At 41.7% G+C, this 17775-nt stretch overlaps 1 protein-coding gene across 1 annotated transcript; it reads left to right on the top strand.

Moving 5' to 3' along the window:
* The first annotated feature begins 4106 nt into the window (after positions 1–4106).
* LOC117463475 (macrosialin-like) lies at positions 4107–10334 on the top strand. The gene is made up of 7 exons (XM_071206610.1): positions 4107–4248; positions 5440–5766; positions 5905–6092; positions 6773–6892; positions 7744–7807; positions 8106–8279; positions 9310–10334. Exons 1-7 carry the CDS (start codon positions 4200–4202, stop codon positions 9447–9449), a joined length of 1062 nt encoding a protein of 353 aa, XP_071062711.1. The 5' UTR covers positions 4107–4199; the 3' UTR covers positions 9450–10334.
* The last annotated feature ends 7441 nt before the right edge of the window (positions 10335–17775 follow it).

Genomic DNA, 17775 nt, shown 5'->3' with positions numbered 1-17775 from the left:
TCATTTATCGTCATCGAAGGCGGGCCCAAGTGTGCAGAGAGAACTCATTATCATAAGATTTTCCCGGGAAATTAAACCAATGGGGAAATTGAAAACAGAGAGCTGCCTTAGTTTTAAACCACGGTTCAGACGGTGACTATTCCCACTAGTATTTATTGTCATCATGTGTTTATATCCAGTCAGAATCTAAAATATAAACCTGTGTTACTTCACTTTTTACATGTAAATATATATATATATATATATGTTCCTTTTAAACACAAACTATAACAACAATAAACCCTCTATATGTTTGAATACGTATTCAATTATCGATTTAATATTACATCCTCATAGCATTGAGGGATTCTAACAAATTAGAGGAGTGAATTGAAAGCAGCAGAGGCTGAGATATTCTGTTTATTGGTTACGCTCCATAAAAACCTTCAATCTACACTTACTATAATTCAACAGTATGGTGCCTTTCGTAGTTACCACCTGCCTCCTAAATGTCTTAAAGGTCACCTATTATGCAAAATCCACTTGTTCATGTCTTTTCTACATAAACATGTGTCCCCTCTGTGTTAAGAGATTCTGAAAGTTTTAGGAAAAAAGATTCTCTCACTTTTTGTCCTGATCCATTTATATAAAAACCTGTCTGAAAATGAGCTGATCAGATTTTGGCCACTTTATGATGTCATAACGATTTTTTGGCCTGTGTATTAGCCAATAACCCAAAGCACTTAAGATATTCATTGCTATCGGGATGTTAAGAGCATTCCATGGAATATAACAAAAAGTGTATCTCGAGCCGGTTTCTGAAACTTACCTACCCCACCTTTAATTACGCTTTCATCCTCCTTTAACAAAATACTTCACATTCATCCAGTTTGTGACAGTAGTTGTTGCATTTGTGAGACTATTAAACTTTAATTACCGCTGTTGCGCTTGTGTGTGTGGGGGGGGGGGGGGGGTGCGCAACTTCCAACAGTAGTCATTTGGGGGGGCTCTTGGGAAACTCTGAAAGAACACGCCCATTGGCCACAAATCAATATATGATTGGTTGATCAAACTGTCAGTCCAAACGTACGCTCTCATTCAGTGCAACGGCCAGGGCATTCGATCAAGGATGTAGAATACCTTGGTGAAGGATATTCTACCCAGAGACCCAGAACTAGATCTGATTGGTTGCTTTCTTTTCTAACACAAAACCACTGAAATGCGTAGTGCATGGTCCGAGAAGGACAAACAAATCAACGTAACACTGTAATATTACAGATCAACAACACAAATACCATTCTCATTTATTAACTTTATATACATTTCATTACATTTCATTACATTTCATTTATATAATTAAATCGATGTTTTGTTTGTTTTATCTGAATGTTCCAGGGTATTCTCTGAATACCTTGAAGGCCCTGACGGTTCACCACTGATTGTATACCTGTGGTGTTTATTTTTTATTATTTTCTTTGCTTTGTAATGCCTGTTGTAAAATGCCATTATATAATGTGTTTTTACTGTATTTATTCCTAAAAAGTCTTTTAATTTGTTTTGTAAAGCACTTTGAATTATCGCATACAGAAAAGTGCTATATAAACTTGCCTTGTCTGCCCTGCCCTGCCCTGCCCTGCCCTGCCCTGCCCTGCCCTGCCCTGCCCTGCCCTGCCCTGCCCTGCCCTGCCCTGCACTGCCCTGCACTGCCCTGCACTGCCCTGCACTGCCCTGCCCTGCACTGCCCTGCACTGCCCTTAACCCCAGTGAGAATTTAGATTTGGTGATGTCTATATGTAAGTTGGATCTTGTGATCTTCTGAAAATGAAACTATGAACAATAAAACAAAAAGCTTGTCTGAGCACATTCAAAGCATTCGTCTGCTCAGTCATGAGGTTCAGGTGAGGTGAAGTGCATGTGGCTATTTGGGAAACGTCTCATTTCCTCTTTCTGTGTCCATCACATGATGTCAGGAAATGTCCTCTGTGGTCTGTATATTAAGCAATATTAAGCCTAATCATATTACTACATTATACAGTATGTATAGGCTGCCTGTTACTGCCAATGTATTGCATTTATTGTCCACTGTTAAAAATGGGCCTTATGTATACGGAGTAATTTAAATTGCAGTACTTTAAATGTATTTTGATAGGTAATACACAATAATTGTATCTAAAAAACATTTAAATGCAGAACTTGTACTTGTAACAGAGTATTTTACACTGTATATGTCATATAAATATTCCTGCATGTAATACTGATACAGCTATTATTAATACTGATACTATAATTGTTACTTTAACTAATAGTGTATGACCATCACAAATACTGCTACAATAAAACTACTTGCACATGTATGTCAGTTCCACTAGGCTACCATTACAAACTACTAAAGTACTGCAACTGTTACTATTAACTGCTATTACTAGAATTACAATGATAACTCTACTTCCTTTAGGCCTGTTATACTCAGTGGTGGAAGAAGTATTTTGTTACTTGAGTAAAAGTAGCAATACTCGATAGTAAAAATACTCTGATACAAGTAAAATTCCTACATGCAAATTGTACTTAAGAAGTACAAAACTATTAGCATCAAAATATTCTTAAAGTATACCAAAAGTAGCAAAAGTACTTGGGTAGCGTAATGGCCCTTTTTAGAATCATATTTGCAGTTGTTACTGCCGCAGATATTTATTTAATGCATTATTGATGCATGTATGTGTTCATTACAGCTGGTAAAGGTGGAGCTCATTTATATTACTTAATATACTGCTGATGGATATCTTAACCTATATTTAGATGTCAAATTGTATTTAATAATTGATTTACTTTTTGTATTCAGCAGTTGAAGTGTATTCCCATACATTTGACAGAGAAACCTGAAGCCACAGTGTTGTTTCAGTATGATGTAGGTTCAGAGGTCTCAAGTGCTGTACTTAATACCTTTAGTTACTTCACAGATGAATGATGTGAAATATAATCAAGTGTTGAATCAGACTTTAGTTCCACCTGGAGTAAATCCACCAGCTACCCTGCAGTCTACAAAGCCATTCAGACTAGCTGCACCTTCACCAGCTTTGAGAACACTTTCATGATCAATCATTATAAAACATATCATATATATTATTCTGAAAGTAGTGATTGTGCAGATTGGTATCTGCACAATCACTACTTTTACTGTCGCTACTTTAACTATATTTTGATGGTAATACTTCAGTACTTTCTGCGGGTTTCGTTTCACTCGAATGGAAAAGTGTGTAACGAGTGTTATCCCCTCCCCCCCGCGCAGCCACATTACTTTCGTTTCCTGAATATTGCTAAAAGTTGTCAATAGTAAAAGCAGCATCAGCATCTAAGAATCTAGACCAGCGCTTCCGGTTAGTGCTTTCAAAATAAATCCCTATTTCGCCCTGTACTGCCTACTCTCTCACTCATACACAAACTGTTAGAAGGCAACATCCTGGTTTAGAAAAGGACATTACGAATCTATATGTCAATAAAATAACGTAGGATTTGTAGAGAATGTGAATGTGTCCTTTAATTCAAACATAAAGGTACAATCATTGAAATCACCTTCATGCACTCTGAACAATTATCAAAGCCCCGTAATATATTACTGAACTTGCAATGTACAGTTTGAAAGCATTTGTTCAATATAAGGTTCTTAGAAGGTACAATTAAGTGGATACTTGTTGTTTCACTTTGACCAATTTAAGGTGTTTTATACCCCTTGTGCACCGTAATCCATGCATTGAAAACCTTTTCAAATATTACAATATTTTAGACGTTTAGAAAAACCTACCTGAACACAGAATAAGAATACATAACGATTGGGGCACTATTTTATAAAAAGATTTCACACCACCAGATTAAAACAATTTCTTAATAAGCACATGAATAATAAGAATGACTTAGGAACCCCCAACGTTTGGTGTTGAATCCCAAAAAACATTATTGTTTTGAATCAAAAATATAATTGACTGAATTATTATTAAATGCATTAGTGATACAATGTCTTTCAGTCCGTGGTCCCCGTTTATTAAAATCTAGGTTTTTTCTTAGAGAGATGGATTATTTTACTTTGTATTGAAACAGTTTCCGGTGTGTGTGTGCGTGTACTGTGAGCGTGTATTTATGTGCGGAGACGCAGCGCGGTGCCGCACATTGCGCTCAGCTCAGGACGGAACAGCAGAGACCAGATCGCACCAACAGAACCTGTCAACATGAAGAAGGCTGCTGTGTTCACCTTCGTAGTCTGCTGGGCTGTCTCAGGTAACACTCTTTATTTAACTTAATCAGAATAAAAATAAGAGTAAATCAATATTAATGAAGTGTGTTGTCATGCATGTGGGTTGCAGCACGCAGTCAATACTTGGGTGTCCGTGTTATACTTTATAGCATGCAGCCATTATGTTGGGCTATTGTTTTTATCACACTATGAGAGTGGTTTGATGATTTCTTTATTTGGAGTAGAAGTATTTATCCCGACCACGGATAAGCGGGAGAAGATGACCTTTCTGTGACTTCCGGCATTGTTTAGAGAACAGAGATTTCCGCAGTCTTTGGTTCAGGTCTGAGTCACATGTCAGCTGGCAGAGCAGGGCTGTTTTTTTCAGAAGTATCCGTCTGCGAGTTTATGTTTATGGGGTCTACCTATTAGTAGATGCAATGCAATTAAGTCAAATCATTTAAAAAATATGAAACCATATGGTCTAGAAATGTGTTTTTCGAAAAAGAATATCCCTTTTGTTCACTTAATGCTCATAAGTGACTTGAGCTCATATTTATTATTTTATGCCTGCTTGAATCTATATTCATCATCAATGTTCAAGCTCCGCACAATTGTTATAATGAAAGTTAAAATCTAACACTTTTTAAAAGCATCGATCTGTGTTTCCTAGTCTCCTGTTCTATCTGAATCCTACAATTGGACAATTCAATGACCATGGCCTAACGTGTTATTAGTGTGTAGTGTTCTTCATTCTGCCGATACCAGATGTTATCAAATGTCAGTCTGCTGGTTTTAGTATGTTTGTTTAAAGAAATAAGCTGCTCACAGTTCAAAGATCAGTATCTACTCAACAACTAATAGATATTCATTTGGGTTTAATTTACCCACTTCCTGCTCAGCAACAAACAGCAGAGAGATGCAGTCCACAAGTAGCTGGTGAAACATATGTGGCAGCTAAAGAGGCAAGGGTTCTTCTTCCGAGTTGGTGGACACCAGAATAAAGCTAAAAGGAGAACATTGGACTCATTTAGTGGCTTGACTTCAAATGATTTATTATGTTGCTCTGAGCCTGCTAGATGTGCAAATAGGTATTTGCTAGATTACCCTTGCCAAGCCATACTAACTTGTATTAAAGCTTAAAGCATGTTGGATAGATGATGTGTTTTCAGCTTATTCTTAACTTGTTTAAAATAATAAATTAATGACGTTTGTCTCTGCCTTTTTGTCTGAAGCGCTGTCATTGGCTGAAGTTGGAATTAATCCCATACCGGCAGCAACGGTGTCCCATTCACATGAGTTTGATAACCGCACAACAACCACAAAACCAACCACCACAACAACCACAAAACCAACCACCACAACAACCACAAAACCAACCACAACAACAACAACCACAACAACAACCACCACAACAACCACAACAACAACCACAACAACAACAACCACAACAACAACCACCACAACAACCACAACAACAACCACCACAACAACCACAACAACAACCACCACAACAACAACCACAACAACAACCACCACAACAACCACAACAACAACCACAACAACAACAACCACAACAACAACCACCACAACAACCACAACAACCACCACAACAACCACAACAACAACCACAACAACAACAACCACAACAACAACCACCACAACAACCACAACAACAATCACCACAACAACCACAAAACCAACCACCACAACAACCACAAAACCAACCACAACCACACCAACAACCACCACGACTACCACCCCAGCTCCTCCTAAACCCACTCCTCCCCCCACCAACTTGACTGTAGGCAACTACAACCTGACAGACAAATCTGGCATGTGCCTGAGAGCTCAGATGGCAGTACTGATCCGACTGGCTACACCAAAGGTACAGTTCATTAGTCACCATAGACACAACAAGAGCCCCGGAGTACACTGAAAAAACTGAACCGTTGACTTTAATTACATGTATTATGTCAACAAATTTGACATAATACATTTAAGTGACATAATTGATTTGAATCGTGATTAAAGCACTGAAGCTGTTGAGCAGACAGTACCAGTGAAAGCCATAATATTAAGTAGTACCTATTTAAACGTAATACTTTTGCTTTCAACTAACCTCATACAGTTATGTGAAATCTGTTGACAGAATATATTTCATCAAGTCAACATTTCAGTTTTTTCAATGTAGTTAGTTTAAAGGCCTCATTTTCTTTTAGTAGATTGTAATTGTTCACCATGCAATCAAGATTTGTTAAGCCTTTAAGAATTTGTCAACATGGATAGAAGTTTCTTGCGGATCCCCTGACTCAGCCGTTAGCGATGAAATTGTCAGCATCTTATTTTCAGGAGTTAAGAAAATGTTGCCCTGAAAACGTTTTGATTTCCTCATTATAGTGCAATTGAGGAAAGGTTAGATGTGACTCATCTTTGTGTCATATGACAATTGTTAATTCAACATGACAATGAAATGTTGTTTCCCAAAAGATAACTCCAGTTCATCTGGAACACTGCCCCACAAGGTGCTCCTTCCATTGCCTGATTGTTCTCTTGTTTATCTGTCAGGCCAATGGAACCTTCATCGTTCAACCAAAAATGACCAAAGCAACTGGAAGTTGTTTGGCAAAATACGCAACTCTGAACCTGACCTTCACAGAGGGCTTCATCTACTTCAGGTTCAACAAGGTACTTTAGTGGATTTGAACAAATGTAGTGGATTTGTCATAAACATGGAAGTATAATGCTGTGAGCTGTCAATATGGAGGAAACAATGTAAGAACCATATGCTGTAATTTAATTTGTCCACACTGATTTGGCAAGCTTACTCAAAATCTTCAGCATATAAATACTGTTTAATCTTTGATGAATAACAAGGGGATTCACAGGTACATTTTAAGAACTGAAATCTGAGAAATGTTTTTTAAAAAAAGGAAGTATGTTCACAGGCTTGTTCTGGGAGCTTGTGACAGGGCGCGCCTCACTCGCTCACTCCTCAGTGATTCAGTCAAAGATTTTCCAGTCGACTAAAAATATTTAAATACCACCAATTACGCTTTCTCAGAGTTCAAGGTCAGTTATCCTAAAAGTTGATTCATTTTCAGTAATTGATTTATCATCGAGTCGTTTAGCTGATGTGCTCATATGTATTTACGTTTAACTCTGAACAATTGTCCGCTATTTAAAGTTATGAACTTAAAAACTTTCATTTTTTGGCACACAATTAAATGTATTATGTAAAAAGATTACACATAGTGTAATGAAGTCAGTAAAAATAATTTTTTATTTAAACCTAATATTAGTTTACTAATAAAGTCAACCTTCAAATTGTGTCAGTGAATTCATAGAACTACAGTAAGTACAGTACAGCAGTCTGAAGCAACCTTCCTCTGCCTGTTTTGAGCATCCTGTAAAAGAACCCAGCCCCACACACATGTCAACATGCTTGCACTCTAGATAAAGTGCAGCACAGAACACAATAGAGCCTGCCAAAAAAGGATCATCCCGTTTGTTCATAAACACGTCTTTTCTTTCCTCAGAGTGCTGCTGAGGTCTTCGTCGATGAACTGTCTTTCAGCCTCTACTACCCCTTCGCCAAAGACGGTGAGTTGGGAATACTCCGTAACTGTCAGGTCACTGCATGTACGCTGGGGGTTGTGAAAGGCTGGCAAATATGAACCAGAGCCAACAACTCCCTTGTTTGCACGGCGTCTGCTCAACTAGATACGGATATTGTCTTTGTAATTATTTTAAGCATGTGATTCTGGTAACAACCAACGTACTTTCAGCACAATGCAGGCAAACAAGTTTGGCTCCATATCTGAACATCGGCGTTTGTTTTTGTTAAATAGTTTTTATTGACTGAATGCATCTGAGAACTGTTTTTCTCTTCCTGTTGCAGATAAAACCGCGTACACTGCCAGTAACAAGTCGCTGCGTCTCTTCCCTGCCAAGATCGGACACTCCTACTCCTGCAAGAATGAATCAATCTACCTGGGGAGTGGGCTGTCCCTGGAGGTCAATCAAGACCGGATGCAGGCCTACAATCTGACCAAGAGCAGCGATTTTGGCCTGCGTAAGTGTCTTATCAATACAACGTGTTGCCCACTTGTCATGGCTCCATAACCACATCGGTAGCCGAGCACAGCGGTTCCCAACCTGCAATCATTTGCAAAACATTCTGGTTTGTGTAAAAACATTCCATTATTAAGATTCTTTTTATTTATTTGAGCCTCTTTTCCTTTCTCTTTCTCGATCCTCCTTAGCAACGGTCGTTACAGTCCCTGACAGCGGTCTGTTCTACTGGATTAACAACATGTCACATGTTCTGAATCGACCAATCAGAACTTTATTTAGCCTCCGTATAGTTTATGGTTGAATGTGGGACACAAAACCTTTTTTGATTCTTAAGTGGGCCCTGAGGTGAAACCGGTTGGGAGCCGCTGGCCTCGCATCTAATTCATGCTGCAACGTTTCACATGCAATGCCCAATCGCTCTCAGCATGTACTTCCAGTCATTTAGAGTGAACAGTATCAAACAACATCAACTCATATTGATTGTGTTCTACTCTTGCTAAGCTTATGGAAGTCTGGGGGCGGCAATATCTACATCAAATAATCTTAATACATTAATTATATTTTAATTACTATTGTGTGCATTTAACTTGAACACTGTGGACACATATTTGTCAGTGTACTCTTGAGCATAACACTACCATAATGTAAAGACTTTGTACACTTTGCAAACTAAACTTAAAAAGGAAATTGCAAACAGCCTTTTTCGTTGATTTGAGCAATCAAATTAAAATTGCATATTTATGGTCATTTTCATCATGTTTGACTTTGAAACATCTCACAAAAGTGCATTGTGATTTGTTTTTAAATATAAGCGTTTATTCTCAATTTGATTTTGTTATTATTTCCAAACATCAAAAGAAAATTTTGATTCAAGCATTTCAAGATTTGTGGTATGATTTCATTATGTTGGCAGTGTTAGTAAAGTACACAATTTAAGACTTCATTGATTGACTGACTTCTCATGGTGTGTGTGTGTGTGTGTGTGTGTGTGTGTGTGGGTGTGTGGTGTGTGTGTGTGTGTGTTCCAGCCGACCCCTGTGCTGCTGACAAGTCTGACTACCGCGTTGCCATCGCTGTGGGGGTGACATTGCTGATTCTCATCATCATCGTGTTGGTGGCCTACCTGCTGGGCCGCAGGAGGAAGACTGGTGGCTACCAGCCTCTGTGAGGAGGCACTTCTGTCAGAGGTCACTCAGAGGTCACTCCCGTTATAGACAAAAGTCAGTGAGGCTGGGGTCTTTGTGAAGGGGATAAAGAGCACTTCCACTAAAGCGGGTCATTATTCAGTTATGTTATGTCTTGGTTTAGCGTATTTACAGTTAACAACAGTGCTTTAACTAAAGTCCTGAGTACGGAGGCTGGGGTGTGTCACGGCAATAATTGTAGACTTATTTTCTATCAAACTCATACAATCAAAGTAAAATAAACACTTAAAAAAGGGAATTTACTAAATAATCCATCTTTAAAGTTTTCAAATCTTAAAACACATTTGAATTCAGGTCAGTAATTCAAATACAATGAAATACATAAATACGATGCTAATAATGACTCATCGATACCTTCATACAGACTGACCACAGTCCCATTCAATCAGCTCAGGCCACGCCCCCGCAGACAGCAGGTGTGCCAGCGGCCGCACTGGGTAATGATGTCACTCTTCATCAGACTACACACTTTGAAGGGACATCGACAAATAGGTCGGATGTTATCTTATCTTCTCTCTCAAACTAATTAGCTTGCTTCACACGAGGAAACACACGATAACGTTCATTTGTATTCATTTGTTAAGGTTTATTTGGAAATATTTTGTCATTCCTTTGTTTGTTTTTTTAAATCAGGGACTAAATGTTTCTAAAGGGAAGTGCTCAATCATTTACGTCACGTGGTTATACTGACTGCTTCATAGGCACAAAGGGAAATTAGAGGGATGTTTACCAGGAATGTTTTAACCCCATAATAATTGCACTAATTACTGTCACAACTTGATTGCTTTGATTTCATACAATATGTAGCTGATGCTGTCTTTTTTATATAAATGCGTGGATGGATGGTCTGTGTGGTGAAGTAATGAGTCTGTCTTTTGAAGTGCACACTCATCATTCATCACATCTCTGGAAGCCAGTCCACTTCTACACACCAGCCTGCCTCAGAGGAATAGTTTGACTGTTGGGAAATAGGCTTATCGCTTCTCTGATATTCCAGACGTGATGCTACGCTAAGCTAATGTTCACTTGTGGTCTCGCTCCACATACATATGTACAGACATGAGAGTCTTCTAAATCGTGTCATGTGACTCCCAATGAAAAGAGCAAATAAGCATAATGTCCACCGGATGCTTTAAATTTGCAGAACTGACAACAACAAAAATGATACTGCTGAGAAAACAATCCCACCACAATGTGCGTGTAGTTGCTGACATGGAGCTTTCTTCTTGTCACATGATCTTCTTCCTTTTTACTTCAAACACAAACATCTACAATTCAGTGACAACACGGCAAACTCCATCTGCAGATGAAGGTCATGTGATGTGATCAGAAGCCCAGAGCAGGTACTAAATAATCCTTATGGTAAGATGATGTTCTGTATCGTCTCCAAGATCAACAGTTAAGTATTATGATGCAGAATTGCAATGTGCACAGGTGTAATACAATCCCCACATTGGAATCACTAAGTCTAAGCTTCATGTTAAAGGACAATTCATCCATATAATAAGGGCCTTTTCCTCCCTTCCTCTGTCTACCGATAGCCAGGTGGTTTCAGGTGAAAGCACTCAAGTCTTGAGATGTTTGCTTCTAAAACGTCTGCTTCCAATTGAACACAATGAAGGTAAACAGCATGTCTCTGGCGTGCCTCGAAGCACTGGAAGGGACATTTGAAGAGTGAGTAGTGGCTCATGTGTTTCCAGAATCTGGATTACATAGCGTGACCAGGACATTGCAACCGGTACGTTTCTCAAATGTCATTTTTCAATGCTGTGTTATTCTGGAGTGGAAGCAGACATTTCAGAGGCAGCTTTCTCAAAACCGGGATACAAAAAACGAAAAGTATCTGGTCAGATGAGAACATGTTTGACCCTTAAATGTTACTAAAAGTAGGCCAAGCTTATTTGAATAATACTTTGGAAAGGAGCAGAGGCTTGGCGGCTGTGGTGTCCGTCCCTGTGTTCATATCTCAGTCACGGTCAGCTTCAGACAGCAGAGACCGGATGAAGATCTGATGCTCACGGCTGCAGTTCCAGGTTTGCCCATCAGGTGATGCTCTGAAGACGGGATGAGAACTGAAATGAGGGACGCGGCTGCACGTAGTTTATCCACAGTATGTGAGCACTTTTACCTGTTGTTAACTTCCTGTGCCAATAAATACTGATGTATGTAAGTGTGTGTGTTTTCTGTAAGTCTTTGCCACTTTGTATAGTACATACACCAACCCTCTTTCCTCAGCAGATGCCTTCTGCTTTTTACTCTTTAGATAATTCACTCTGCTACCTTCTTAAAGTATTTGTCGTTGGTTATGAATAGAGATGGATAGAAACGTTACTTTGACATGGGGGTGAGTTGTCAAGAAAAGTGTTACAATTGCTTTGCTAGTGACTGGTTGTCATACATATATGAAAATGACCGTACAGAAACACAAAGTGACTAAAGCAGACCAAAGCAACAGATGCTAAACAAACCGAACAAGACACACAATGACTGAGGAGACACAACACAGGTACACACAGAACAAAACAGGACAGAATAACCACACTGAGACACAACCCAACTGGGAGACACAAAACCACAGAGAGATGAAAAGAAGAACGGAAAGACGCAAAACACCTGCCTGTGTGTCTTGCTCTACGAAGGACAGAGGATGGGCTTTTGAGCATGAGACATACATAAAAGCTATACGGTCTGTGCCCAGGAACCCAGTGTACCTGCCAACAAAGGTCTGAGATTTATTTTATTATTTGAAAAATTCACATCCAGTTTTTACAAAAATAAATTACAAATCAGAAACAGATAAGACATAAAATAAACAATAATAAAACATTATATTAAAGGGCTAGGGCTTTTTATGTCAATCATATTCTTCTATTATAATGAGCAATTTAGCTGCTAACACATTTATCATATTAAGGATTTTTATAAAGGTAAGAAAGTCATTATGAAATACACAACACTTAAGGATAAAGATAGTGTTAACTAAAAACTAACCTTTGCAACTGTCCAAGAAAAGAGATAAATAATTCGAATAGGTTTGCTGTCCAAAACCCTTTGGGTATAGCCAGTGAATATAGCCACGTGAAGCCGTGAATCATTTGGAATGCATTCATCAGAAAAAAGGTGATACATTTTTATAAAAACTCAGGTAAGTACTTTAGTAAACAAGCTGTGTTTGATTGACAGCTTTGGGGAGACCTGGAGAGCCAGACGAGGGGCGGGATTCTAAAAACCGCGGTGAAGTTAGTTTGAGGTTGGATATTCGACAGACATCTCCTCCTGCAGTTTAAGATGAGATAAGATGAGATAGTAGCATACTTTATTGATCCCAATTTGGACATTTTTGTGTTGCAGCAGCATACAAAGACATGGCATTATACAAGACAAATTAAAAGACAAGAAATAAATAGTAAAAAATATAAATGTTGAATTTACAAATGAACAATAACAAGATACAGCAAGATATTATATATACATAAGTATTTGACAGATGGAATATTAAATATTAAACTGAATATATAAATGTAAATGTACAGCGAAGAGAACAACTATGGAGCAGATTGTCCTCTTCCAGCCAGAGGTGATCTATTGTACAGAGTAATTTAGGAATGCAGGAATGTTGTCCTGTATCGGTCCTTGTGACAGCGGAGCTGCAGCAGTCTGTTGGAGAAGGAGCTCCGCTAACTGTCCACCTGCAGGTGGAGAGGGGGGTGGGGTTATCTGTCTGTCCACCTGCAGGTGGAGAGGGGGAGGGGTTATCTGTCTGTCTGGCTGCAGGTGGAGAGGGGTTATCTGTCTGTCTGGCTGCAGGTGGAGAGGGGGGGGGGGTTATCTGTCTGTCCAGCTGCAAGTGGAGAGGGGGGTGGGGTTATCTGTCTGTCCAGCTGCAGGTGGAGAGGGGGGTGGGGTTATCTGTCTGTCTAGCTGCAGGTGGAGAGTGGGGGGGGGGGTTATCTGTCTGTCTAGCTGCAGGTGGAGAGGGGGGTGGGGTTATCTGTCTGTCTGGCTGCAGGTGGAGAGGGGGAGGGGTTATCTGTCTGTCCAGCTGCAAGTGGAGAGGGGGGGGGGTTATCTGTCTGTCTAGCTGCAGGTGGAGAGGGGGGTGGGGTTATCTGTCTGTCCAGCTGCAGGTGGAGAGGGGGGTGGGGTTATCTGTCTGTCTAGCTGCAGGTGGAGAGGGGGGGGGGGTTATCTGTCTGTCTAGCTGCAGGTGGAGAGGGGGGGGGGGTTATCTGTCTGTCCAGCTGCAGGTGGAGAGGGGGGGGGGGTTATCTGTCTGTCCAGCTGCAGGTGGAGAGGGGGGTGGGGTTATCTGTCTGTCTAGCTGCAGGTGGAGAGGGGGGGGGGGTTATCTGTCTGTCCAGCTGCAGGTGGAGAGGGGGGTGGGGTTATCTGTCTGTCCAGCTGCAGGTGGAGAGGGGGGTGGGGTTATCTGTCTGTCTAGCTGCAGGTGGAGAGGGGGGGGGGGGTTATCTGTCTGTCCAGCTGCAGGTGGAGAGGGGGGTGGGGTTATCTGTCTGTCTAGCTGCAGGTGGAGAGGGGGGGTGGGGTTATCTGTCTGTCCAGCTGCAGGTGGAGAGGGGGGTGGGGTTATCTGTCTGTCTAGCTGCAGGTGGAGAGGGGGGTGGGGTTATCTGTCTGTCCAGCTGCAGGTGGAGAGGGGGGTGGGGTTATCTGTCTGTCTAGCTGCAGGTGGAGAGGGGGGTGGGGGTTATCTGTCTGTCCAGCTGCAGGTGGAGAGGGGGGTGGGGTTATCTGTCTGTCCAGCTGCAGGTGGAGAGGGGGGTGGGGTTATCTGTCTGTCCAGCTGCAGGTGGAGAGGGGGGTGGGGTTATCTGTCTGTCCAGCTGCAGGTGGAGAGGGGGGTGGGGTTATCTGTCTGTCTAGCTGCAGGTGGAGAGGGGGGTGGGGGTATCTGTCTGTCCAGCTGCAGGTGGAGAGGGGGGGGGGGGTTATCTGTCTGTCCAGCTGCAGGTGGAGAGGGGGGTGGGGTTATCTGTCTGTCCAGCTGCAGGTGGAGAGGGGGGGGGGGTTATCTGTCTGTCCAGCTGCAGGTGGAGAGGGGGGTGGGGTTATCTGTCTGTCTAGCTGCAGGTGGAGAGGGGGGGGGGGTTATCTGTCTGTCCAGCTGCAGGTGGAGAGGGGGGGTGGGGTTATCTGTCTGTCCAGCTGCAGGTGGAGAGGGGGGGTGGGGTTATCTGTCTGTCTAGCTGCAGGTGGAGAGGGGGGGGGGGGGGTTATCTGTCTGTTCAATAGATGTCATGTGGCCTCATAACTTCAGATCACTTTGTCGCAGATTGATCAAAGTGTTTCTTATAAACTGTCGTGGCAGGGGAAAGGTTACGGCATGTGGTTTAGATTGAAAATGAAATGAAATGTATGATACATGTGTATTATCCTTCTTCTTCTTCTTCTCTTGATTTTGGCGGATTGCAAACAACTTAAAAAGGTGCATGCCGCCACCTACTGTACATGAGTGTGAATCATCACATCATTCCAACTCTTTAACTGATGCTCTAATCAAAATTAAATTAAAATAAATCAATAAAACCATGAAATAAATAAAACAAAAAACAAATCTATGTTCTTTCCTGACCTAATGTTAAATTATTTGTCCTACCCCAGTTTCACTCAAGAATGTAAACAGTGCCTTTCTGGTAGCTCTCACTCCCTCTCCTTTTGTTCCCTAACCCAACCACACTCCACTCGCTCTCTGCCTCTAGACTTCAGCCTTCAGTTGCTCTCTTTCAGCTTTATAGATGACACGATGTAACAATATATGTTCTACATCTTCTTTTTCTGCACAGTTCGCACACTTGGTACTGTCACTTTCCCCATGACATGCAGCGTACTATTCAATGTGTGAGTTATTCTGAGTCTAGCCATCATGATTTCCTCCCTTCTGTTTCTTTCTTTCTTTATGAATATTAATTGTAATTGTCTTTTGTACTTTGCGATAGTCCTTGCCTTTCTGGTCTTCCTCCCACCTCTTCTGCCAGATCTCCATCCCTTTTCTTAATGACTGCTTTTCCTTCTCCTTCTCCAAGTGGAACTGGTAATGCTATTTGCTTTTGTAGTGCACTTTATGCTCATTTATCAGCACACTCGTTCCCTTTCCCCCCCTCATGTGCACTCGTTCCCTTTCCCCCCCTCATGTGCACTCGTTCCCTTTCCCCCCCTCATGTGCACTCGTTCCCTCCCCCCCCTCATGTGCACTCGTTCCCTTTCACCCCCTCATGCGCACTCGTTCCCTCCCCCCCCCTCATGTGCACTCGTTCCCTTTCCCCCCCTCATGTGCACTCATTCCCTTCCCCCCCCTCATGTGCACTCATTCCCTTCCCCCCCCTCATGTGCACTCGTTCCCTTTCACCCCCTCATGTGCACTCGTTCCCTTTCCCCCCCTCATGTGCACTCGTTCCCTTTCCCCCCCTCATGTGCACTCATTCCCTTCCCCCCCCTCATGTGCACTCGTTCCCTTTCACCCCCTCATGTGCACTCGTTCCCTTTCCCCCCCTCATGTGCACTCGTTCCCTTTCCCCCCCTCATGTGCACTCGTTCCCTTCCCCCCCCCTCATGTGCACTCGTTCCCTTTCACCCCCTCATGCGCACTCGTTCCCTTCCCCCCCCCTCATGTGCAGGCACCCAGCAGAACTGTAGATCTGTGCAGTCTTAACAGGCTATGATTCAGCTCTATGAGAATGTCTTCTCTAGTTGTTGTTGTTGTTGTTGTTGTTGATTGTATGCTTTGTAGTATGGACAATGAATCTGTGCACATCACCACCCCATCTGGTCTGACCTCTTCAACCCACTGCAATCCTATTATTACAGCAAGCATTTCTGCTGTGTGCACTGATAGTTGACCAGATGCTCTTTTTAAAATAGATATTTTAAAGTCTGGGATGTATATGCCAACTAACCATCTGTATACATTTGTAGGAAATTGTAGTACTTTTCGTTCAGATACTTGTTTTAATTCCCACTTCATTTATTTGCCACTCTTTTCTCTACAATACTCATCTATGTTAGCTTCTGGGGAAGCCATGGGGGAACACGGCTAAATGGGCTTGCTTTGGCAAACGTGATGGTCTCCACTCCACATGCCCTCGTTCTCTCCTCACTCGTCCAGCCAAACCCACGCCCCTGGAACTTTGCATATTCCAGCAATCCTGCAGTATTCTGTTTGTGATATGTTCCTCTCCACTTCCTTGTAGCCTGACCCAGTGTGACAGAGCAAGTCTCTCTCTTCTGATCTCCAGAGGCGTCTCTCCTGCTTCTATCAGAACTGCATTGATAGGGGATGACTTTATCGCTCCAATAGCCGCAATGCTTCATATTGTATTCTATCTATTCTTAAAAGTGATGTTTTTGCTGCTGCTCCATACGCTACACAACTCATCATTGATCTGTAAATGTCTACTAATGCTTGTTTGTCTGCGCTCCAGCTACAGCTCGCAATACATTTAATACTTTTTAGCATTTTGTTTCCACTTGATTAATATGCATGTTCCATGTGTTTTTGCTATCAACCCACAGTCCTAGGTATTTGAACTCATTCACCTTTGTCGTTGGACGATCATAGAGTGTTGGCTGTTGGCCATCAATCTTGCGTTTGTTTGTAAATACCATGTAGCATGACTTGCTTTCTGACATTTTGAATCCAGTTATATGACCACCTCTCCACTTTATAGTCGCTCTAGCTTCTCCATTACGTATGGGGCACGTCTTCCCCTCATCCACAGAGCCATCCTCTGCGTACAGAGCCCATTGGATGTATGAGTCTAAGCATGTCAACATGTCATTAATCATGATGTTAATAATATTGGCCTGACTGCACTCCCTTGGGGGATACCATTTTATATTTCTAAATAATTGGAAATATCTGCTCCAACCTTTCCTCTAAATGTCCTGTCTGTTCAAAAGGCCCTTACCCAATACCCATTCTCCTCCATGTGATCAGTAGCCCCTCCTCCACACAGAGTCATACGCCTTTCAATGTCAAAGTACACTATTGCCATTATCTCTTTCATTTTCAATGTTTTTTCCACATCGTTACTCACCATCTTTGAGATGTGAGAAACATGCACACCCTCCACCATTTTGATTATTAGCTCTGTCATGCCTTATACAGCTAAATCAACCTGATCTCACCAGAATGCGTGACTCCACCACGACTCCTTAACACCACAATGCGTGGTGGAGTCACGAACTTTGTTACATTTGCGTGTCGGCACCACGCAAACAACCCCAATGTAAAGTAATGAGGCTCCTTTGTCGTGGTGCACACACGCATTT

The sequence above is a fragment of the Pseudochaenichthys georgianus genome, chromosome 18 (genome assembly GCF_902827115.2).
Source record: "Pseudochaenichthys georgianus chromosome 18, fPseGeo1.2, whole genome shotgun sequence".
Classification (NCBI taxonomy): domain Eukaryota; kingdom Metazoa; phylum Chordata; class Actinopteri; order Perciformes; family Channichthyidae; genus Pseudochaenichthys; species Pseudochaenichthys georgianus.
Note: the sequence above shows the minus strand (reverse complement) of the source record. Positions and strands in the feature narration are given on the sequence as shown.

Coding starts and splice junctions, on each gene's coding strand:
- LOC117463475 (XM_071206610.1), top strand. CDS start 4,200: ATGAAGAAGGCTGCTGTGTTCACCTTCGTAGTCTGCTGGGCTGTCTCA. Junction 5,767..5,904: donor AACCACAACAACAACCACAA/CAACAACAACCA, acceptor CAACCACAAAAC/CAACCACCACAACAACCACA. Junction 8,280..9,309: donor GAGCAGCGATTTTGGCCTGC/GTAAGTGTCTTA, acceptor TGTGTGTTCCAG/CCGACCCCTGTGCTGCTGAC.